At 43.5% G+C, this 22260-nt stretch overlaps 1 protein-coding gene across 5 annotated transcripts in view; it reads left to right on the top strand.

The window, feature by feature from the left end:
- Positions 1-22260, top strand: part of SNTG2 (syntrophin gamma 2) — a 327759-nt gene that overhangs the window by 127948 nt on the left and 177551 nt on the right. For all 5 annotated transcript variants that reach the window (XM_087437204.1, XM_087437201.1, XM_087437202.1 and 2 more), the window contains exons 5-6: positions 8963-9006; positions 9109-9150. In XM_087437204.1, the coding sequence (XP_087293330.1) occupies positions 8963-9006; positions 9109-9150 (86 nt within the window). The remainder of the gene's footprint in view (positions 1-8962; positions 9007-9108; positions 9151-22260) is intronic.

Raw genomic sequence — 22260 nt, 5'->3', positions numbered from 1 at the left:
GCATTTAATATATAAATTTCTTGAAAATGGGTGGCCACCGCTTGTAATAGAAAGTCTTTTGGGCCACCCCCTTACATTTATGGGGAACATGTCTACTGATTAATGATTGTAGAGCCCCTGTTAGTAGACTTACAGGCAAATGAACCTGCAGGTCTCAAAGTCTTGGCCAGGTAATTTAAAAATTACACATGGGTGTCTGATTGGCCTCACTGGGTTCAAACAGTGTGGGCAGTGACTCTGCTGAGCCTGGAAGGCTTCCCTGTTTCTCTCGGGTAAGGAGGCTGTCACTCACCGTGTGATGGATGTCCCAAGTCCATGGATAAAACTCTTTGAGAGCCATTTGTTGAAATGACAGCATAATCTTTTGGATGGTTATGTTTCTGCACGTTCTGAGAATAAACTCACAATTTGAAAAGAACAGTATATTTTTTTCAGTTTAATGAAACGAATCCAAGTATGGTACTATATAATTAGATAAGAAAGGAAATTTTAATTTTTCCTTTTGGACTAATGATATTTTGCAGAATGAAATCATTTAAGAAGCGATAACTACAGTTTCTTTCTGATGCTCAGGTTGTCACTGTTGGGCCAGTGGGAACCCCATTTAAGTTGGTTCCTCTGTCCTTTCAACATGCCCCCCACCAAGAACTCCTGAAATATTTTACTTTATGTAAAAACATGTTGTGGGCTGAGCTCTTTTGAGCTACCTGGTAAAGTCTTGTATGCAAGTCATGAAGCAGATGTTTCTCCCCAGAAGCTCGGTCCTTGTTCTGGAGATTAGAATCTCCCTGTTAGCGAGGCCTCCACGTTGCTCTTCCTGGGTCGGTCCCCACTGGTCCTCCTGCAGGCCTGAAGAGAGCCTGTTGGAAGGGTGGGAGTCACATAGAGAATGCCAATTGAGATCTTTCATTTTCCACAAATGGATAAATCTTGCAACCCATCATCAATACTGTAATAGGTTTTCTACATTTTTCGCTAACTATTTTCTTTGCTTTATCTAGTAACACAGAGTAAATTCAAATAATAATTATTAATAATAATAATGTTAATACAAACAAGAGCTCCAGCCTAGACAACAGTGTCAGACCAGCCTCCAGGGGCGTCCAGGTGCGGTGGCCCCTGTGTAGTGGCTGCTGAGGTTATATCAGCACCTGTCTGGTGTATTCTTTAGTCAGTTTTCATCAGAAGACAGTGTTTGACTGGTGGCTCTCAGTGACTGTATTCCCATTGTGTTGGTGCTCACCCCTCTGGTGTCAGCAGGATGGTAGAAAAAAGCAGTTTCAGCCCTAGAGAAGGCCAGCCCTCACATTTGGCCTCAGCCAGGCCTGCCATGGGGACCGAGCTGCCTGCTGTGGAGACGGAGCTGTGGTGTGTGCGCAGGCTGCAGACCTCGTGGGCAAGTCCACCCGCCTTCCGCCCTATCAGAACGGACACCTTGTGGTACCATTAGAATCTACGCATCTTTGCAGTGAGCGCTTTTGAAAATGGCCGTAAATTTGGGAGACTTCAGGAGTTGGTGAAGTTCAAGGAGAATGCAACAGTGACCATATTATTCAAGTTCGAACATTTATGACAATCACTTTAAGCAACTTACAAAATACTTTTCTTTTTAACTTTTCACGTCTTAGGACAACTTTTCCATTTGTTTTCACCTATTTTCTAGGCTGTTTTTCTCTAAACTGTCATATACAAATTCTCTTACTAATTTTAACATAATCGGTTTGACATTGTTTTACCAAATGATAAATTAAATTGAAAAATTATTTAAAGTTTCAGAAACCTTAATCTTAAAACAAAATTAAAATTTATTTAAAATAGCACTAAAATTGTAATCAAAATTTAAAATTTATTTAAACAAAATTTAAATTTATTTGCTAGGCTAATATCCTAGTATAATATATACTTTGACAATCTGTTTTTGCGGTTTAGGCCAGGTCAGTATGTCCTCAGTTACGCAGGAATACAGATGCAGTTGGAGCCAGGAGACAGCTGTGTAAACACACACTCCTTCCCGTTCACCTTGGAGACTGAGTCACCAAGTGTGTAATTTTCAGATCCCTCCACCACTGTTGTTTCAACACGATGTAAATTATCTATGAAGAAAACAGTTCCCTGTTGATAGTGTCATCAGAGAAGTTACATTTTTATGTGGAGATGTATATAGTTAGTAATAGGGAGAATGTAGGCAGTCTTCTAAATTTTATCAAATTCTCTTTGACCACGTGTGTGTCATAAACGGGCCGCGATTCCACTTGCAGGTTATCTGCAGTGGAGGCGTGGAGGCGGGAGAGGAGCAGAGGGCTCTGGAGCCCGAGGTTCCGGGGCAAACCTGGGTCTGCCGTCCGTACATGTGACTCAGCCTGGTAGGGTGACAATTACGCCTCACGAGTGGGGTTGTCATGTGGCTGAGCCGAGTCGGTGCTTACAAAGGACTCTGACGAGGGTCTGACACACAGAAATGCTCAGTGATTTCTAGTCATTATTAATCAAAACCATAAAATTCAGTGCAGTTAATATTAAGACTTGTTAAGAAGTATTATCATTGTATAATATTACCCAGATGTTTATGTGAATCAGTTTTTAACAAAAGTGTCTAATTTTACAAAGACTAATTAATTTACAAGAAGGAACAAATTATTTCTATTATAACACTATTGTGTTGCAAACAACAATTACATTTACATAACCTCAAATAACAGTATAGATGATAGTGATTAATTTGACTTGAAAAAGCAAGTATAACAGAAATAGAAAACATTACCTCATTGTAGCTTTTTTGCATGTTTGAATGTTTATATGGATTAAAATACATCATGCTGTATTTCAATTTTATATTATGATGTAATGGCAGGATTACCATAGAAATAAACTAGAATCACTTTTCGGCTAAAATCCACAAGCCAAGCTTAATCTGACCAACGAGTTTATTTTATTTAGAAGCATTAATTAAAATTTTAAATTAAAATCAAATTTTCAGGATTTTATTTTATCGCCCATTTTACCACTTTTTAATTTGTTCTTTTAGGACTAAAATGGTCCCTCAGATGAAAAATATTTCAAAGATTTAATGGGAACGTCTTTAAATGACCTTCATGCAACATCTGGGGTGGATCTGCTTCTCGATCCTCCACTGAGCCGGCTCGGGCTCCAACACTGGCTTTAAGCCCACGCGTTCCGGGGTTCACCCTTGTTTCCTCTTACAACGCGTTCACACTTCAGCCGTTGATGCCTTTTCAGTAGTGACTGCATGTAACTACATGGCGTGCATCCATTTCTCTGGTCTCTTTTTATTTCTTAAGCTATAATTAGATCTGAACCACAAGAAAGTTATTTAAAGTTCTGTGAAATTTTTGATAACTCTTGTACAAAATTTGTCTCAAGATCATTTCAAGTCATTCTGTTTAAGAACCCGGATCATTCTGGAAATGGCAAACTGATGGTTTAAATCAAAATGTGAGCAGTTCTAGGAAGCCAGGCTGTTGCCACAGAGGAGAAGAGGAGCTGTTGCAGCAGAGTTTTCTACCCGGAGGACCCGGGACCAGGCTGAGGAAAGATGGGCTTCCTTTTGTCTGTTGTTTAAACGGTGAACTCGCAAAGTATCATCAGCCCAGGAACTGAGGGAACTTTTGTTTCTCACACAAACAGGAGAGAGAGAGTTGGGGGGGAAGAAATGAAGAATAAGTCAGCAAGCATTTTCTCACCGAATTTAAAATTAAAAATATTTTCTGCTGTTCAGACTCCTGACTTGTAGTCAACTGAGGATTTGTACCTTTTCTTTGGGGATTTTGATTTTTCTCAAAAACTTCAGAAATCCTATGCGAATGTTTTGCTGTTTACTGGATTGCTGCTGGCACGCTAATTCCACGTACTGTGCGCACACCAACATCACGCAGGAGCCTTGGGCCCGTTCTTCCTGTGGGCTCAGCTCTCACGGGCTCCCCACCAAGCACAGCCTTCAGAACGCAGGACGCCCAGTCTGGAAGCACAGCATGAGGATCCAGGCCTGGGTCTTGCTTTTCCGAGACTCGGGTCCCTTAGTGGCTTTAAGCTCAAAACAGAAAATGTGTCGGCTGAGCCATTCAAGACTCTTCCATGGTCTGAGAAAAGTTTTAACTTCCCTCTAATCAGACACTCCTCCATGCAGGACGTGGACATTGCATGCAGACCCAGAATCCCACTTCATTTTCATCTAGTTAAACCTCACGTCCTAGAGACACCCCCCACGGCTAGAGCTGGAGCCAGTTCCCCCATCCTGGCGGCTCCCTGGGGTGCACACGCAGGGTCTGCACCCGCTCTGCTCAGTCCTGCCCAGTGGCATGTCCCCCACTGCCTCCTGGTGGCTTCTGACCACCTCAGGAGCCAGACATCCTTCTGACTACCTTGGCGCCGGAGGGAAGACAGAGCTCCTTTGAAAACTCTCATCTGGATCATATTATCTTCCCCTGGAAGGAGGGAAGTCAGCTCCCTGGTGGTGTGTTTCCCACTGTTCTGTAGGATCCCAGGCACACGCATCACCTGCTGACAGAGCAAAACTCTGTTCCATTTTAGGTTTAGGGTCAGAAAAGCTTCATTACACTCCTTAAGTGAGAGGTTAGGTGCTGTTTTCCTGAGTGATTAATGATATGTGTAATTTTAAACCATCATTATCTCCTTCACTAGACATAGTGACCTTCCACAATTATCTGTTTTGTTTTGCAAAAGTTAATGCATCTAAAACCACAGATTTGATTTCCTAGATCAGTACAGACTGTGAGGTAAAACAATTTGACAATAAGAAAAACCTTATCTCTATATTATATCATTAAAAAATCGAAGCTTATTCTCTGACACATCACTAAGGTATATAATAATGGCAGTGCTTCCTCTTCTTAGTAGTGATAATTATTATCATCCATCAGGCCACTCTCTGGCATCTTAAGCTAGTTGTCAGTAGCCTGAAAGCCTGATTTTAGACCTTGGCTTGTTACTGTGGCTAAAATAGGGAAATACATATTTGGAAAGAATACAATGTTTCTGATCTATATAGATGTTTAAGCTGGGTGACAAACTGATTTTCCTTTATGCTTGAAGAAACGGTGTGGTTAGAGACTGCTGCATGCCTGTGTCTAGAATTCCTTTCTGCTCAGTTGTGTTTACAGAGATTCCACTGAGCTTAATCTAGACTCTGAATTCACGTGTCGTTAACAAGTACAGATTGACCTCTCCATGGCCCTATGGCTGGCACTGCAGGATACAAAAACACAGCAGAAACTCTGGGTGTGGGCTGAGGCGTGCTCGGGTCACCAGGCTCAGACTGGGGAAGGTCCCATGTGGGGAAGGCCGTTGGCTGCAGGGACTAGCAGGGCTTCTGAAGAGCCCAAGGCCCAGCAGCTTGGAGCGCGGTGAGCGGTGGAGTCGGGCTGGACCCATCATGTGGGCTTCAGGGCCATGCTAAGGTGTTCAGATTTTGAGATAGGTGGGAGCCACCGGTGGGCTCAGTGTGGGAATCGTATGATGTGGTGTGCAGTTTAAGAAGTCAGTTTGACCTCACCTTGGAGAAAAGCGCACGAGGTGAAGACTCAAGTGGATGGCTCAGTTAGGAGGTTGGTCCCACAGCTGGAGAGGGGTGGTCCCACAGCTGGAGACAGAGTGGACCCACAGCCTAGAGACAGGGTGGTCTCATGGCCTGGAGAGGGGTGGTCTCACAGCTGGGGAAGGGGTGGTACCACGGCCTAGAGAGAGAGTGGTCTTACAGCTGGAGGGGGGTGGTCCTACAGCTGGAGAGAGGGAGGTCCCACAGCCTAGAGAGAGTTCTAGGCACCATGGAGATGCTATCTGTACTAAGGATAGAGAACTGGGGGTTCAGACAGGCCACGTAGGTCTGGGAGTAAGAAGGTTCTAGGCGTGGACCTGTCAAGGGCAGAGACCTGGAGACACATTTTTTAACTAGATAAGATCATATATAAACTTGAAATAATTACATATACAGATATATATTCATATTTATTTAATACATTTGCATAATTTTGCAAATAAAAACCTCACTGTCTAAGCACTTGACTTCACTCTGATTATGGAATTCCTCACTACCTGAGTTCACTGTTCACATAGGTGCCGTTTTTCCAGAGTAACTCAGAGGATAAAATCATCATTCAGCTAAAATTCTTTGCATGGCTAGTGCATGCGGGTCACTAAGGGAGGATTGGAGATGGTTACATGACTCTGAGTGTGCACCTTACTAGTGAAATGAATTCCCCACTTTTAACTTGAAGTCCAGGGCCTCACACCAAGACACCTTGGGCCCTGGTCCCTGACAACTCCACTCCTGCCCGTCCTGCCTCACTGTACACCTCACCCCACACCACACCACATACCTCACCCCACACCTCACTCCGTACCTCACCCCACACCTCACCCCACACCCCACCCCACACCCCACACCTCACCCCACACCCCACACCTCACCCCACACCTCACCTCACACCTCACCCCACACCTCACCCCACACCCCACCCCTCACCCCACACTTCACCCCATACCTCACCCCACACCTCGCCCCACACCTCACCCCACATCTCACCACACATCTTACCCTGCACCTCACCCCACACCTCACCCCACACCTCACCTCATGCCTCACCCCACACCCCACACCTCACCCCACACCTCACCCCACTCCTCACCCCACACCTCACCTCACATCTTACTCCGTACCTCACCCCACACCTCACTTCCTATCTCACCCCACACCTCACCCCACACCTCACACCTTACCCCACATCTCATCCCACAACTCACCCCACACCTCACCCCATGCCCCACACCTCACCCCACACCTCACCAAACACCTCACCCCCACCCCACCCCCACCTCACCACGCACCTCACTGCACACCTCACCCCATACCTCACCCCGTACCTCACCTCACACCTCACCCATCCCCTCACCTCGTACCTCACTGCACACCTCACCCCATAACTCACCCCATACCTCACCCCACACCTCATACCTCACCCCACACCTCACACCTCACCCTACACCTCACCCCCACCTCACTCCTCACCTCACCTCGTACCTCACCCCACACTTCACCCCACACCTCACCTCGTACCTTACCCCATACCTCAGCCCACACTCAGTCCACACCTTACTTCATACCTCACCCCACATCTCACCCCACTTCTCACCATGCACCCCACCGCATGCCTCTCCCTGTCCCAGCCTGACCGTGCCCAGTGGTGTCCCCTCTTTCCTGTTCATCTTCTTCAAGGTGGGACTCTGACGTCTGTGTTTTTGGTTTTCCTGACGTCCCCACCGCACCTGATGGCACTAAGTGTCCTGCCTCTGCGGTTTGTCAGGACCCCGTTCACGCCTGTCGTGTTGTGTGATAGCTACTTGGATGCAGATTCTACCATCTGTAATTTCACAGAATATGTGTATCATCTGTCATCAATAATACCGGTGTGACGTCGTGTGGAATCTCACCTCTCCACTTCACCTGATAGACCTTGAGCCCCTGAAGTCGGTGTCGCAAGGTTTCCTGGACTCAGCTCAGAGCCAGAGAGGGTGTTCCGTCAAAATGGAAGGGAGAGAATGGGGAGGGAGAGAGACAGAGATATAGAGAGGGAGAGAGACAGAGAGAAAGACAGACACAGAGAGAGACAGAGACAGAGAGAGGGAGAGAGAGAGACAGAGACACAGAAGGAAAGAGACAAAGAGAGACAGAGACAGAAGAAGGGGGAGAGAAGGAGGGAGGGAGAGACTCTGACAGGACTGAGGGAGCCCAAGGGAGAGTGGGTCACACCAGATGGGTCGTGGAAGGTTTTCTGGGCAAAGGCTCAGTGTCAATGAGAACTTTATTAGTTACTAAAATCAGTGCCATTACATTCAGTAATAGAAAGGCTATATCTTATTTTCAACAAAATTTAATACTTGTCAATAACTAGAAATAATATTAACAATTGACATTAAATATGTACATGGAATTTAAAGAGAATTCCAGTGTTAAAAGAATAGCTTATTAGTTGGTTTCCAATATTTAGTTAAAGACATAAATGAAAACAAATCCACATGAAAACACAAAAATCTATAAGAATGCTTTACATTTTGTGCGAGTGTGCTCAGCCTCACTGAAAGGAGCTCTCCCTCGGCCACTGTGAGGGTAGAAAGGTTAAGCAGAAATAATACTGTAGAGATTTTATTCAAACTTTACAAAGTTTTTCTTTTACTTTAATATTCTCAGCACAGTCTGTTTAATTAAAGCAGTTTGTGTAAATTTGTTCCTGAGAAAGAGAGGAAGAGGCTGAGTGGCTTCTGGGATTCCTGTTTTATTGTCTGTGTCGACTTAATGAAAATGGGAATCAGACTTTCCGTGTGGAGTGAAATCCTTCACTGGGGGAGTGCCATTTGCATCCCACAGCAAACAAGCCTCTGTGTTTGGAAAGTAACTCTCTTAATGTGCTTAAAATTAGCCATCTGTTTAGCTTTTGGGGGGCTGCCTGGGCTGTGCTGTTGGCGTTTTCCCACACTCATGCACATTTATGCACACCCCACACACACACACACATTGACACACACGTGCTCACATTCCCACATTTACACACATGCACATTCATACCTACAGGCACATTGACACACACATGCTCACATTCTTACATTCACGTACGTGTACACACACATGCACATTCACACCCATGTGCCAGTGACATGTGTGCTCATGTTCTCACACATGTGCACACATGCACACCCACATTAACACAAACATGCACATTGACACATCTGTTCACATTTTCACATGCACACTCATTTGTATGTGCACATGCACACACACGCACATTCACCCACATGCACACGTGCACGCACACGCAGACACACACCACCCATTCCAGTTGCTGTGAACATTAAGCTTAAGCAGCCACTGTAACAAAGGTTACACAGTCCCTGAACTTCTGTTAACACTGTTACCACTTTTGTGACCCTGCAGCTGACCAAACAGGGATGCTGTTCATAGGAGATGCCGTTCTGCAGGTCAGTATTTTAAACATTAATCCTTAGCTTTGTTGCAATTTAATTTTAAATATATAGTAATCAATTATTATCATCAAAATTCTTAATTTGTCATTTTTTCAGGTTAATGGCATTAATGTAGAAAATGCAACCCATGAAGAAGTGGTAAGTGTATTACATTTTATAGTTTTTGTTCTGTGTATTGGGTATTCTTTCATTCTAGTTATTTTTTCTCTAAATTTGTATTTCACTGAGTGTGTTCATAGACATAGAGTTTTAGAATTGGGAAGAAAAGCTTAAAAGGTTTAGAAAGTCATGTTCCAAAGGGACCTTTACGAAATGCCTGCTGTGTTGTGTGCCAAGAGGCACATCACAAACAAGTGCAAGGGGTCTTCACAGACACTACAAAGGTAAATCTCGTTGCTCCTCTTTTTAAAGATGGGAAGATTGAGAGTCAAGGAGTGGGGGACTCCACCTGGGTGGCTCTGGGGTCACTGGCCGTGCTGAGTGGTGTCTGTCAGGATTTCCTCCTGCCGGCCCCCACGCGCACATTTGTACGCAGCACCCTCGCCTTGGAGGATGCGGCGTGGTGCACACCTCCAGTAGCTGTCTGGAATGGTGGCATTTGCCCAGCGCTCCTCCTGGAGATGAACTTTGGCCAGTGTCAGGTCACACTCCACCATACAAGGAAAGATGGATTAAACATCCAGTCTGACGCATTAGTTCCGGCATTTGGGGACAGAGAAGCCCTGCGGTACATCCATGTGATGTGGCTGCATGCCCTGGCGCGTATGACCAGGGGCAGCGGGGGCACAGAGTAACGCACGGTGCCTGGGGTGGGCACAGAGCTGCAGATGGTGATAAAGCTGGATCTCGAAAAATGGGAGGAAGGGAGAGGGAGACAGAAGGCCAGGTGGAGCAGTCCACATGCAGTGGCCTGAGCACGGGGTGGCCACGGGAAGGGGGAGAGGGGAGGGGCCAAAGGGGGAAAGCCACCTGGAACAAAAGACGCTAGCTTGAGAGTCCCTTGCAAGGCGTTTATTCTGCCTCATACAGCAAAATCGGGCAACATTTCAATTTGTTACCATCCCCTCTGTAGGGATAGGTGTGCACACCTTCATCCATGCCTGCGTTCATCAGTGTTTCTTCAGTAAGCCAACTTTTAGTTCCAAGTAGGGGCAGGAAGTCGTCTGACCTGCATAACACTAAATTTCCATGAAACCAGTACACAGTCTGTTAGTAATTTCTTACTAAGTGGAGAATCACGCAGCATGTGCTGCTGGTGCATTCATCCATTTCTTCATTCAAGACCTGTTGATTGACCTCCAACATGTGCCAGGCGCAGAGAAAAGACTCACCAAGGGGATGAACACGTTGCTTGATCTCAAGGGACTTACAGTTTTAGGTTTATGTTCAAACAAATAAATGTTCTCATCTATTTACTTTCTAAACTGAACATTTGTGTTGGTTTTCCAATTTCTGCAAGAGCTTGCTTTATTAAGGTGAGAAAACTGATAATAATTCAGAGAGACAGTGCACACCTTGATAACTTTCATCCCAGCCCAGGGAAAGTGAAAAGCTTTCATCCAAGAAGCAGATTTTTGAATAAATGATGTGTAAATCTTATAAACAGAGCTATTCCAGTATTTGACTGATACAAACATATTTTTGAACCAAATTATCAAATTATATGTCTGCATTCTTATGTGACACAAAAGACATGATTGGAGCACTGTTAATGAGACGTATCATCTCAATTTTTCAGATTCATAAAGTTCATAAGAATATTAAATTTATAAGAGACTTCATAAATCACACAGTTTCATACCCTCATTTTTCACAGTAAATTCTAGCTTCAATTAATTCTAAAAGCAAAAAAAATGTCAGCTCTGCTCAACACAAAAGATCCATAAAATGAATCTTAATCAGTCTACATGCTATCTCCCGCTTTGGACAAGTTTTACTACTTTAGGACCACAAAAATATGTTTATTCCCATAGTATATAAATATAAGATATAATATGAGAATAAACACATCATTTCCCTCTTTTTAACACACTGTGGTAAATAACATCCTAGCAGCCGTGGCAGAGAGTACACTGTCCATCAGGGTATGGGGCAACTTCTGAGACACTGATGGTGGGAAAATCACTGGGTCTGACGTCTGGGTGCAGAGGTTAGCGATACCTGGGGAGGAGGTGACGCAGGAGCAGCTGTCCCCTGGGGGAACCCCACTGCCATGTGCTCTCTGGGGAGTGATGGCTGCCGTGATCCGGCCCCTGCAGCTCCCCACAGGCAGAACCCAGGCTGAGAGTCCAGTGAGGGCCAGAGCGGGCTCAGTGCTCTGTCTTGAGGGATGTCAGAATGAGAAATGTTACGGGATTTCATTTCTCTGCAATATGGTCAGAAATTTTAAAAAATCTCAACTGTTAAATTAGGATATTGTAATAGAAAATTACTTCTAATCTAATATAGTCTAAGTTCTTAGGTCCTGTGAAAACCATTAATAAAAACTGCCCTAATTGATTAAAATTCACTAACTCAATTCAGGGAGCCTCCTTTTTTGTTGAAATTTGTCCTTTTTTATACGTGCTCGAGTCATCTATAGCAGCTTTTGTTGTCACTAAGGTCTCAGGACAGATTCTAAGTTCAGGTGATCTTGAACTCAAGAACCCTTAGAAATAAGGTCCATCACTTGTGTTAGTAAAACAAAAAATGATGTGGACACTCAGAGCAAAACAGAACCTTCCAGATCATCCATTCCAAGCAGCAGCTCTGGGCTGTCCGCCCTGCACAGGAATGTGACAGTTCACTCACTGGCTCACAGGGCGGTTTATTCCATGTGTAGCAGTGGCGTTTGTTAGAAGGGTTTCCTGATAAGAGCTGAGGCTCACTTTCCTGTTGCTCCAGGTTCTCTTACGCTTAATCCTAAAGCAGGGCATCACATCATATATAAGCAACGCCTCTGCCCACAAGGATGAGTGTGGTCTAATGAGGGAATGAAAAGCTGTATTCTAGAAATTATAACGAAATCACTGTTGGACTTGAAGGAGGACTCGCTCCTTCACCTGGTTCTGCCTCTGCTCTCGAATCATGGGTTAATTGGGACTTCTCTGCCTCGGGCAGCCTCTCAGCCTGCTCAAGTAGTTACTCTCTGCCTCCTCCCACTGCTTCCTCACATCTCTTCTCGGGGTTAATTGTCACAGTTCTCTTAGTCTCTGCTCATATGAGAAAGTCTCCAGAAGCCCCATCATCATGAACTGGTAGGAGATTCTAGCAGCCTTTCCATCTTGTTATAAGGAGCATTAGTGCCAGATAGAGAAACAGGCTAAGATAAATAGATTAGACAGATGAAAGATAGATGGATAGATAGATACATAGATAAATGACAGATAGATGACAGAGAGCGAGATAACCAATCAACAATATTTTCTTATTCATGAGTTGGAAAGCTGTTTAGAGAGGTGATTCTCAACCCCAGGGCACATTAGAATTACCTGATACCCCACGGAGATTTCAGTAGATACCTTTGGTTCAGCACCACTTTTGCTCAATTCCCAGACCTCTAAATTGGCAGAGTTAAAAGTCATAGGAATGGGAAACAAAACTCCTAATAAAGCCATGGGTGTGGTTTGCAGGAGAGGTGTTAGTGTGGTAGTAGTCGTCTAGACCGTTGTTCATGCACTCACTTCCTCTGTTAGGACCTGGTCAAGCCCAGCCTTGTATAAACCACTCCCCCCTGGTAATGGAGATGCAAATGTCCAACTTCTGTGGCTTTGTGGGACAGGTGACACTCAAGCCTCGATGGACAGTTATCAACTGGGATACATTAAGACTCTGCTCTGACTGGTGGACCATAGTGGGTACTGGGTCTCTGGGAGATAGCATCAGTTCAGAGCTAGCATCTGGGAGCTTTGCTTTCACAATGCATGGTCACTGGTACCACAAGTCCTTTCATGGAAGCTAAGAGGAAGATTTGCAGTAAAAATGTTTGGCAGTGTTTCCTCAAGTGGACTTAGACTATCCTTTATTCAAGGGACTGTGGGTCTATGAGTTGACTTAGTTATCAGAATTGATTGAGACTTTATGGCTCTATATTGTGATAACAAGTCAAGTCTCTGTTCACCAGATCTAGAGATTTATCGCTTATACAGCTCAATTACAACTGTAATATAGTCCCCATCTATCAATCCTAAGGGCTGCATAATCAATTAGTCATGGCCAAATATCTCTGCAGTCAAACCATCAACCCTCCCGCCCATCAAGGGAACCAAACCACCTTTTCTGGGGTTAAGGGCTGCCACCTAGGCTCTGCCATTTGAGGATCCCATCATCTTTTGGGATTCAGGGAACCAATTTAAATGGAGCCATAGCCCCTTACCATCCCTCCTCAGGAGAAAACTACCACAACAGAGCCTCTACAAGGTGCCAGTGCTTCCCTCACCCAGGCTTTTCTCAATCTGTTGGAGAAGGGAGTGTCCTCTGGACCCTCCCTGGAGGACTGGGTGTGGTTTCAGCAAGGGAGTGGTTGAGCAAGGCACTGTGTCTCTATAACCCTCTGCATTACTTCTTGAGCAGCATATCAAGGAAGCTCTGGCATCTCAAGCTCACTTAATTTGGCCACTGTGAGTCCTGATTTCAGTCAACAAACAATGGGACCCATTAGAGTCCTTCTCAGCTGCTTGAACCAACAGACTGAATCCAATTCTTCGGTCAGTGCACCCATATCAGTACATTTTGCCCAATCCAGCAGAAGATTTAACACCCTCAGCACACATTCCCATGTACACTCAAAGGTTTCTGCCATGATAATTTGACAAAATATTGCAGTTGATTTGATGTACATGGAATAACTCTTCTGAAGTCTTACTTTAGACCAAGATCTGAGACTAGTTATGGGTGTGGAAATAATGGAAATTGGAGGCACTGGATCTCAAGCATCAGCCTTTCCCTCTCAGGCTGTTGCCTCAGGACGATCATTCCAGGATCTTCAGAGAAAAGGAAACTACCCACAGATAGAAGAGGAAGGGGGAGAAGAGTCCAGTGGGAGATGAGAATGCAGAGAACACAGATACATTGGAATCCGTTCCCATTCCCACTCTTTGCCAGTCAGTGCCTTAACTATAACACGACAGGCCTGTCGAGCCCACAAGTTCTATCATTCTGCCACCTGCTGTATCAGATTTTGAGTTGTTTTCATAAACCTCGATTCTGTAGTTAAAGAAATAAGGAATCATTTCAAGAGGACCATGGAGTTTTCTAGCTCTCTACCCATGGCTTACGATGTAAATATTAACCCCTGAGCTTTCTTGTTTTCTGTCTCAAGTTTTCTAGTGCAACATAAGCATCCATCGCACCCTATCCCCACATCTAAACACTACCCACGAGGATTCCATCAGGAAACCAGGAGCAACTCCAGGAATTCTAGCTATAATAGTCTGAAAATGGGGGTGTAGTTACTCACAGCACATTGGAATCTCTGGGAGGGCAAAGGGCAGGGAATGTGCCATCAAAAATCTGAACATCAAGAACTAAAGTAGTTGGATCTCAAGAAGAAGCTAGGAATCTGCTGCAATCCTCACAAACTCTAGCATACTTATATAACTCCTGTTGTCTGCAGTGGTGAAGCCATAGTGCTCAGAGCTATTAGGCAGCCCCTGAAGAGCTGTCTGCCCAATGGTCTGCTTATTTGACTTGAGAGACCATTGGCTTCTCTTCTTTCAACTTCCAAATCTTTCATGAGTTTCTCTCAGCAAACTCTAACCCTGAGACACACAGGAAAGAATCTGGGGAAACATAATACCTGTATCATCTCTTTTATGATACAGATGAGCTTTGAGAAGGGAATTGAAGGATTGCCAAGTGAATGCCAGTTGAGCCAGCACAAACACAAAAGTACAGTTGATCATAAATGGACAGATCCAGCAGGCAGAAAATCAGTAAGGACATAGCTGAACTCAACCAAATCGTCAGTCAACTGGATACCATAAACATCTATAGACTACTTCATCCAGCAACCAGTAGAATATACATCCTTCTCAAGCTCACGTGGACACTCACCAAGATAGACCACTTTCTAGGCCACAAAAATATACCTTAACAAATTTAAAACAACAGAAATCGTGCAAAGTCTGCTCTCAAACCACAATAAAATTAAACTAGAAATCAATAACAGAAAGATAGCTATAAAAATCCCAAAATATTTGGGGGATTAAACAAGACATTTCTAAATAATACATGGGGCAAAGAAGAAATCTCAAGAGAAATGAAAGGAAAACAAAAATACAATTTGTCAAAATTTATGGGGTGCAGTGAAAGCAGTGCTTGGAGGGAAATTTAGAGCATTGAGAGCATAAATTAGAATAGCAAAAAGATTAAAAAGCAATCATTTAACTTTCTACCTTAGGAAACTGGAAAAAGAATAGCAAATTAAATCCAAAGTAAGCAGAAGAAAAGAGATAATAAGAATTAAAAGAGAAATCAATAAAATTGAAAACAAGAAATAGAGAAAATCAATGAAACCAACAACTGGTTCTTTTAAAAGATCAATAATATTAATAAAATCTAGCCAGACTAACTATAAAAAAGAAGTGAGAAGACACAATTTGCTAATATTGGAATGACTGAGGGGGCATCATTACTGATCGTATGGACATTAAAAGGATACTAAAAGAATTTTATGAACAACTCTATGCTCACAAATTTGATAAACTAGATGAAATTGAATAATTCCTTGAAAGATATAATTTTCCAGACCTCATACAAGAAGACATAGATAATTGGAATAGGCTTAAATCTATTAAATTAATTGGACCAATAATTAACAACATTCTAAATAAGAAAGCAGCAATTCCAGTGGATTCACTGGTAAATTCTAACAAACATTTAAGGAAAAAAATTGTACCAATTTTCAACAGTCTCTTTCAGAGGATAGAAGCAGAGGGAATACTTCCTAACCCATTATATGAGGCCAGATTCACCCTAATACCAAAACCAGATAAAGAAATTATAAGAAAACTATAAACCAATATCTCTCATGACCATAAATGCAAAAATCCTCAACAAAATATTAGCAAATCAAATCCAACAATATATAAAAAGAATTGTACACCACACCAAGTGAGATTTATCCCATGTATGCAAGGTTGGTTCAACACTGGAAAGTCAGTTAATGTAATTATCACATCAACAAGCCAAAGAAGAAAAATTACACGATCATATCAATAGATGCAGAAAAAGCATTAGACAAATCTAACACTCATTTATGCTAAAAACTCTCAGTAAACTAGGAATAGAGAAGAACTTCCTCAACTTGATAAAGGATATCTACAAAAATCGTACAGCTAACATCATACTTAATGGTGGGAAACTCAAAGCTTTCTCACTAAGATCAGGAACAAGGCAAGGATGTCCCTCTCAGCACTGCTTTTCAACATCATTCTGGAAGTGCTTGCTAATGCAATAAGACAAGAAAAGGAAATATAAGCTATATAGACTGGGAAGAAAGAAATTAAAATGTCCTTGTTTACAGATGACATCATTGTCTGTGCAGAAAATCTGAAAAAATTGACAAAAAAAATTCCAGATCTAATGAGTGGTTACAGCAAGGTTTCAGGATACCAGGTTAATATACAAAAATCAATCACTTTTCTATATACCAGCAATGAACAAGTAGAATTTAAAACTTAAAACATAATACCATATATGTTATCACCCCCAAAAATGAATTACTTAGGTATAAGTGAACAAAGTATGTACAAGAGCCATATGAGGAAAACTGCAAAACTCTGATGAAATAAATCAAAGAAGAACTAAATAAATGAAGGTATGTTCCATGTTTATGTGTAAAAAGACTCAGTATTGCCAAATCACAGCTCTTCTCAATTTGATCTATAGGTTAAATGCAATCCCAATCAAAGTCCCAGCAAGTTAATTTCTGGGTATCTACAAATTTTATATGGAGAGGCAGAAGACCCAGAATGTCAACACAACATTGAAGGAGAAGAACAGAGTTGAGGACTGACACCACCCCACTTCAAGAGTTACTGTAAAGCTGCAGTAATAAAGATAGTGTGGTATTGGTGAAAAAACAGACAAATAGATCAATGGAATAGAAGAGAAAGCCCAGAAATAGACATTCATGAATACAGTCAATTGATCTTTGACAAAGGAGCAAAAGCAATACAATGGTGCAAAAACAGTCTTTTCAACAAATGGTGCTGGAATTACTGGACATCCACATGCAAAAAGTTGAATACAGACACAACCTTAACCCTTCACAAAGATTAACTCAAAATAGACCACAGTCATAAATGTAAAATGCCTAAATATAAACATAAATATAAAACTCCTAGAAGATAACATAGGAGAAAAATCTAGATAGTTTTAGGTTTGACAATAACTTAGTTGACACAATATCAAAGGGACAATCCATGAAAGAATCAATAAGGTGGAATTGATTAAAATTAAAGATTTCTGGGGCCAGCCCTGTGGCCTAGTGGTTAGGTTCAGTGCACTCCGCCTCAGCAGCCTGGGTTTGGTTCCCAGTCGTGGACATACACCACTCATCAGTGGCCATGCTGTGGGGGGGACCCACATACAAAATAGAGGAAGATTGGCGCAGATGTTAGCTCAGGGTGAATCTTCCTCAGCAAAAAACAAAAATTTTTTTGCAAGAGATACTTAAGAAAATGAAAAAACAAGCCACACTTAAGGAGAAACATATTTGTAAAAGCCATGTCTGGTAAAGGATGGCTAACCCAAAATACACAAAGAACTCTAAAAACTCAATGATAAGAAGGCAAACAAACTGATTAAAAATGGGCCAAAGATCTTAACAGACACCTCACCAAAGAAAATATTCAGATGTCAGATAAGCACATGAAAAGCTGCTCCACGTCATACGTCATCAGGGAAATGCGAATTAAAGCAACAGTGGGATACCACTGCACGCTTATTAGAATGGCCGAATCCAGAGCGTGACAGCACCTCATGCTGGTGAAGATATGGAGCATCAGGAACGCTTGCTCATTGCTGGTGGGAATGCACCACGGTTCAGCCACTGCAGAAGACAGTTTGGAAGTTTCTTACAAAACTAAACGTACCCTTACCATGTGATCCAGCAATCCCACTCCTTGGTGTTTACCCGAAGGAGTTGAAAACTTATGTCCACGTAAAAAGTGAGCAGACAGCTATTTATAGCAACTTTATTCATAATTGCCAAAACTTGAAAGCAACCAATATGTCCTTCAGTAGGTGAATGGATAAGTAAACTGTGGTACATCCAGACAATGGAATAGTGTTCAGTGCTAAAAGGAAATGCACTGTCAAGTCATGAAAAGTCATGGAGGAATCTTAAATGCGTATCACTAAGTGAAAGAAGCCGATCTGAAAAGGCCACATACTGTATGATTCCAACTATACAACATTCTGGAAAAGGCAGAACTATGGAGACAATAGAATGATCAGTGGTTGCCAGGAGTTTAGGGGTGGGGAGGGATGAACAGGTGGGGCACAGCGCATTTTTAGGATGGTGAGACTACTCTGAACAATACTGTAATGGTGAACACATAATTATACATTTGTCCACACCCACAGAATGTACAACACCAAAAGTGAGCCCTGACGTAAACTAGAGATCTGGGTGATGATGACGTGTCAGTGTAGGTTCATCAGTGGTAATAAATGTACTATCTGGTGGGTATTCTTGGTAGTGGGGGAGGCTGTGGAGGGGCAGATATGAGAAATCTCTGTACTTTCTTCTCAATTTTGCTGTGAACCTAAAACGGCCCTCCCCAAAATAAGTTATTTTTTTAAGTACAATTAAGTAAACAATAGAGACAGACATTGAGTCTGCACAAGAGGATGTGACCTACTTAAGACATTCAGTTAAATGGTTGTTAAACGTGTGGTTGTGTGCATGTGTGGAGTTGTGCATGACTGTATTCGTGGGTGTGTGTGCATGTGCATTCATGCTACAGAGGTGACAGGTGGGCTTCGTAGCCTGTGATCCCCAGACTTAGGCTATCTGATGACATAAAGACATAAACACATGTTAAAGTGCAAGGAACAAGGAGTGGTCATCGCACCAGAGCCACAAGTTTGCTGAGGCTTGTGCGTGGCCACACGTGTCACTCCAGTCTTTCTGGACTAACCGTCCTGCCGTCATCTGGTTCAAGCGCAATGTGCCCCAGAGGTGGTTGTTACAAACCTCGTTGATGCCTACCAGCTGTGGGAGAACCTTTGGTGGACCTCCTGTGAGTGTGTCCTCCTGTGATATAGACATTACTTTCACAGGCCCATGGTCAAAGGACAGGAAATTGTGTCTCCGGGATGTTAAATGAGTCCTTGAAGTCATTATAGGGTGGAGTCAACACTCGTGCCCAGGTGTCATGACCTGAACCTTGACCTCTGTTTTCCTGTAAGCCTCTCTGCCCTTTCAGACTCAGTAGCAGGAACACTGAAGAGTATTTTCCTTCTTTATCCTTTGAAATTGGTTTATCTTCTTGCATTTCAGTTCATGCAGTAAGTTCACAACCTCCGTAAGACGATTCCTTATCCAAAGGCCACTACTAGTAGACCAATATCCTGACAAGTGAGCACATCCTCAGCCTGAGTCATGTGTTACTTTTGAAACCAGGTTTGAACAGAATATGACAACATTTTTAAATGGTAATACATGGTGTTTTCCCCAGTATGCTAGGATTTTGAGCGCAAGGGTCACCAAGCAATTGGCAAAGAATAGTGTCAACGACGGCATTCAGCGAAGGACATCTTAGATGATCCACCCAAAAGAGTGGAAGTTAACGCAAAAGATAACTCTTAGTTTTAACTACATGGCAGAAAATCCTGCGTTGCTCAGATATGATGCTACCATGTGAAAGTGATTTCATCTTCACAAATATTATTCTGAGAAAGTCCCTGCTGACAATTATTCATTATATTTTAAGAATATGAAATTTTCAGAGGCAATTGAAGATAATACAGGCCTGATTGTGATCTTGTATTTTAATTATACACTAGAAGGAACTGAAATAGTAACCATGGTTTAAAAAGGGGGTATTAAAATGAATAAACTGGTCACGTGCATTTTCTTTGGCTCTTTGTTCTGTTTTTTTTTTTTTTTTAAATACATGGTATAATATTAGCTACTCAAAAAATAATTGTGGGAGCGAGTACTCTTCCAGGTGTGAGCTCCATGATCAATCAGTGTGTAAAACCATGAGAACACGGAGAGACCTTAGTGATTACGTGTGGGTCCAGCTCCTCATTCCATACGCAAGGATTTTGAGGCAAATGGGGCCAGATAATGTGTTAGTATTTGTGTGGACAAAATGTGGAGGAACTGAGGTTGAGGCGAGTTTCGGGGCCGAGTGCGAGTGTGTTTCTCCACGCATTCGGAAGTGGGAGCTGCAGCTGGGAATCCGTGCTGTGCGTGGTTTGTTTCACTGTCCAGCTGGGCACAGGCTAAGCAACACTCGGTGTGAAGGTCACGTTTGTTAGCTCCTCAGACTGGTGGCGGCGTCTCCTTCGTGAAGTCCTGACTCGGTCTGGTTAGCGGCTACTGAGGAGCAGTGGCTTGCAACAAGACACACGTGGTTCGGGGGAGGACTTCTTGGCTCTTTGTGTGATCAAATCAGAGAGGAGGAAGACATTGAAACAGGAGCAAACACGGTGCAGGGCTGGCTGCTCTCGGAAGTTGTCTGACGTTCCTTATGGCTGATTCCACGCATCTTTGCACACAGTGGGCTGTCTGGAGTGAAGGAGCGGAAAAGGACGTGAGGAGGGAAGGGAGAGGGAGAAGGAAGGGGGAGGAGCGTGGGGACAAGATGGGACAGTCCCTGCCCAAGCCTGCCTCTGCCTGTGCCGTCCCTTATCCGCGTCACAGGTTGCAGGTCCGCAGTGGGCTGGAGACGTCTGGGTGCTGCTCCTTCCCCACAAGTTCCTGGTGGTACCTGTTATCAGGCACGTCCCTGGCGTGTCCCTCGCACGTGAGTGTGTCCCTGTTTTCAAAGTTATTCCCCACGGAAACGTGTAAGGTATTAAAAACGTGTCCTGGAAAGGGAAGTAAACGACCAGTTCCATGATTCCTCCTTTAGAGATCGCTGGACCAGTCAGTGATGAATTGAGCTGAAAGCATGCATGTTCTTCTTCTCACGTGTGTGTGCAGACATGTGAGGGTAGATGTGTGTGCTGGGGAGAAGTGAGGTTGGGGCGGGAGGGGGAGGGTTTGGCCGCGCGGCTGTGGAGTGTTACCCCACCGTTGAGCTGACTCTGTTCTGTGTTGCAGAAAGTAGGAGGTATCCAGGCGTTGATAGGTACGTTAACAGGATCGGAAACAGTTACTCCAAATGAATCAACACAGGTAGAAAGAAAACCTGAGACAGTATCTAGGACTAAAACTCTGTTCAGGGCTTTGCCACTTGTTTCTGTCCATGAGAAATTACAACATTCTCAAGACCTCGATCTGCCAATCTGTAAAGTGGCCGGTCTAGTCGATGGTCCCACCACTCTGATGTCCCTTTACAGATTCACGGTGTTGAGATTCTGAGCACCAGCGGGCTGGAAAAACCTATCTATCGTGTCTTTCCTAGGTTCAGGTGGCAAAATTACTCGTGCCCATGCTGAACATATGGATAAAGTCTACTCTTGACTTCTTATCTGACATTTCTCCATTATTAAAATTTTATTCACTGATGTAATGTCCTTTTGAAGAAGATTTCATCATCACAAATCCCTTAATAAATAGTAAATCACATTTCACAGCATTTGAAAGTTTAGAGAACTATTTTGAGACGATATTTTAAAGTAGAGGGATTTCAGGAAACAATCAGAAGAAGTCAGTGTGACGTCCATTTTCCTATTTCTAATGCCTTACCAAGCAAACGTGTCCCTCGACCTCTGCTTGCCTCAGAGAAGATCCTCAAGGAATGCTAATGAGCAGCTTGCTCTCTTGCTTTGTGAAACGAGGGAGCCATTCCTGTGTCCACTGGGAATCCAAGGGCTGTGTCTGTCTGGCACGTGCCAGTGAGCAGCAGGTGGAGAAGGGTTATCAGCTTGTGACCCAGGCAGCGGGCCTTGTTGCCACAGCTTCCTCGTGTCATGTCATGTAAAGCACTTCATTTACTCCCCGGAAAGTGCTCTAATTGTGTGTGGTCGTGAGAACGTCGCTGAGCTGCTGGGTGTGAACCTAACAGTCTGTCGGGGGGAGGAGAAGCAGCCAGAGTGGGGGCGCTGTCAACCGAGAACTGGGGAAGACGTCTTCTGCTGTTGTCT

The sequence above is a fragment of the Ceratotherium simum genome, chromosome 11 (genome assembly GCF_057802395.1).
Source record: "Ceratotherium simum simum isolate JZ-2026a chromosome 11, ASM5780239v1, whole genome shotgun sequence".
Lineage (NCBI taxonomy): Eukaryota > Metazoa > Chordata > Mammalia > Perissodactyla > Rhinocerotidae > Ceratotherium > Ceratotherium simum.
Note: the sequence above shows the minus strand (reverse complement) of the source record. Positions and strands in the feature narration are given on the sequence as shown.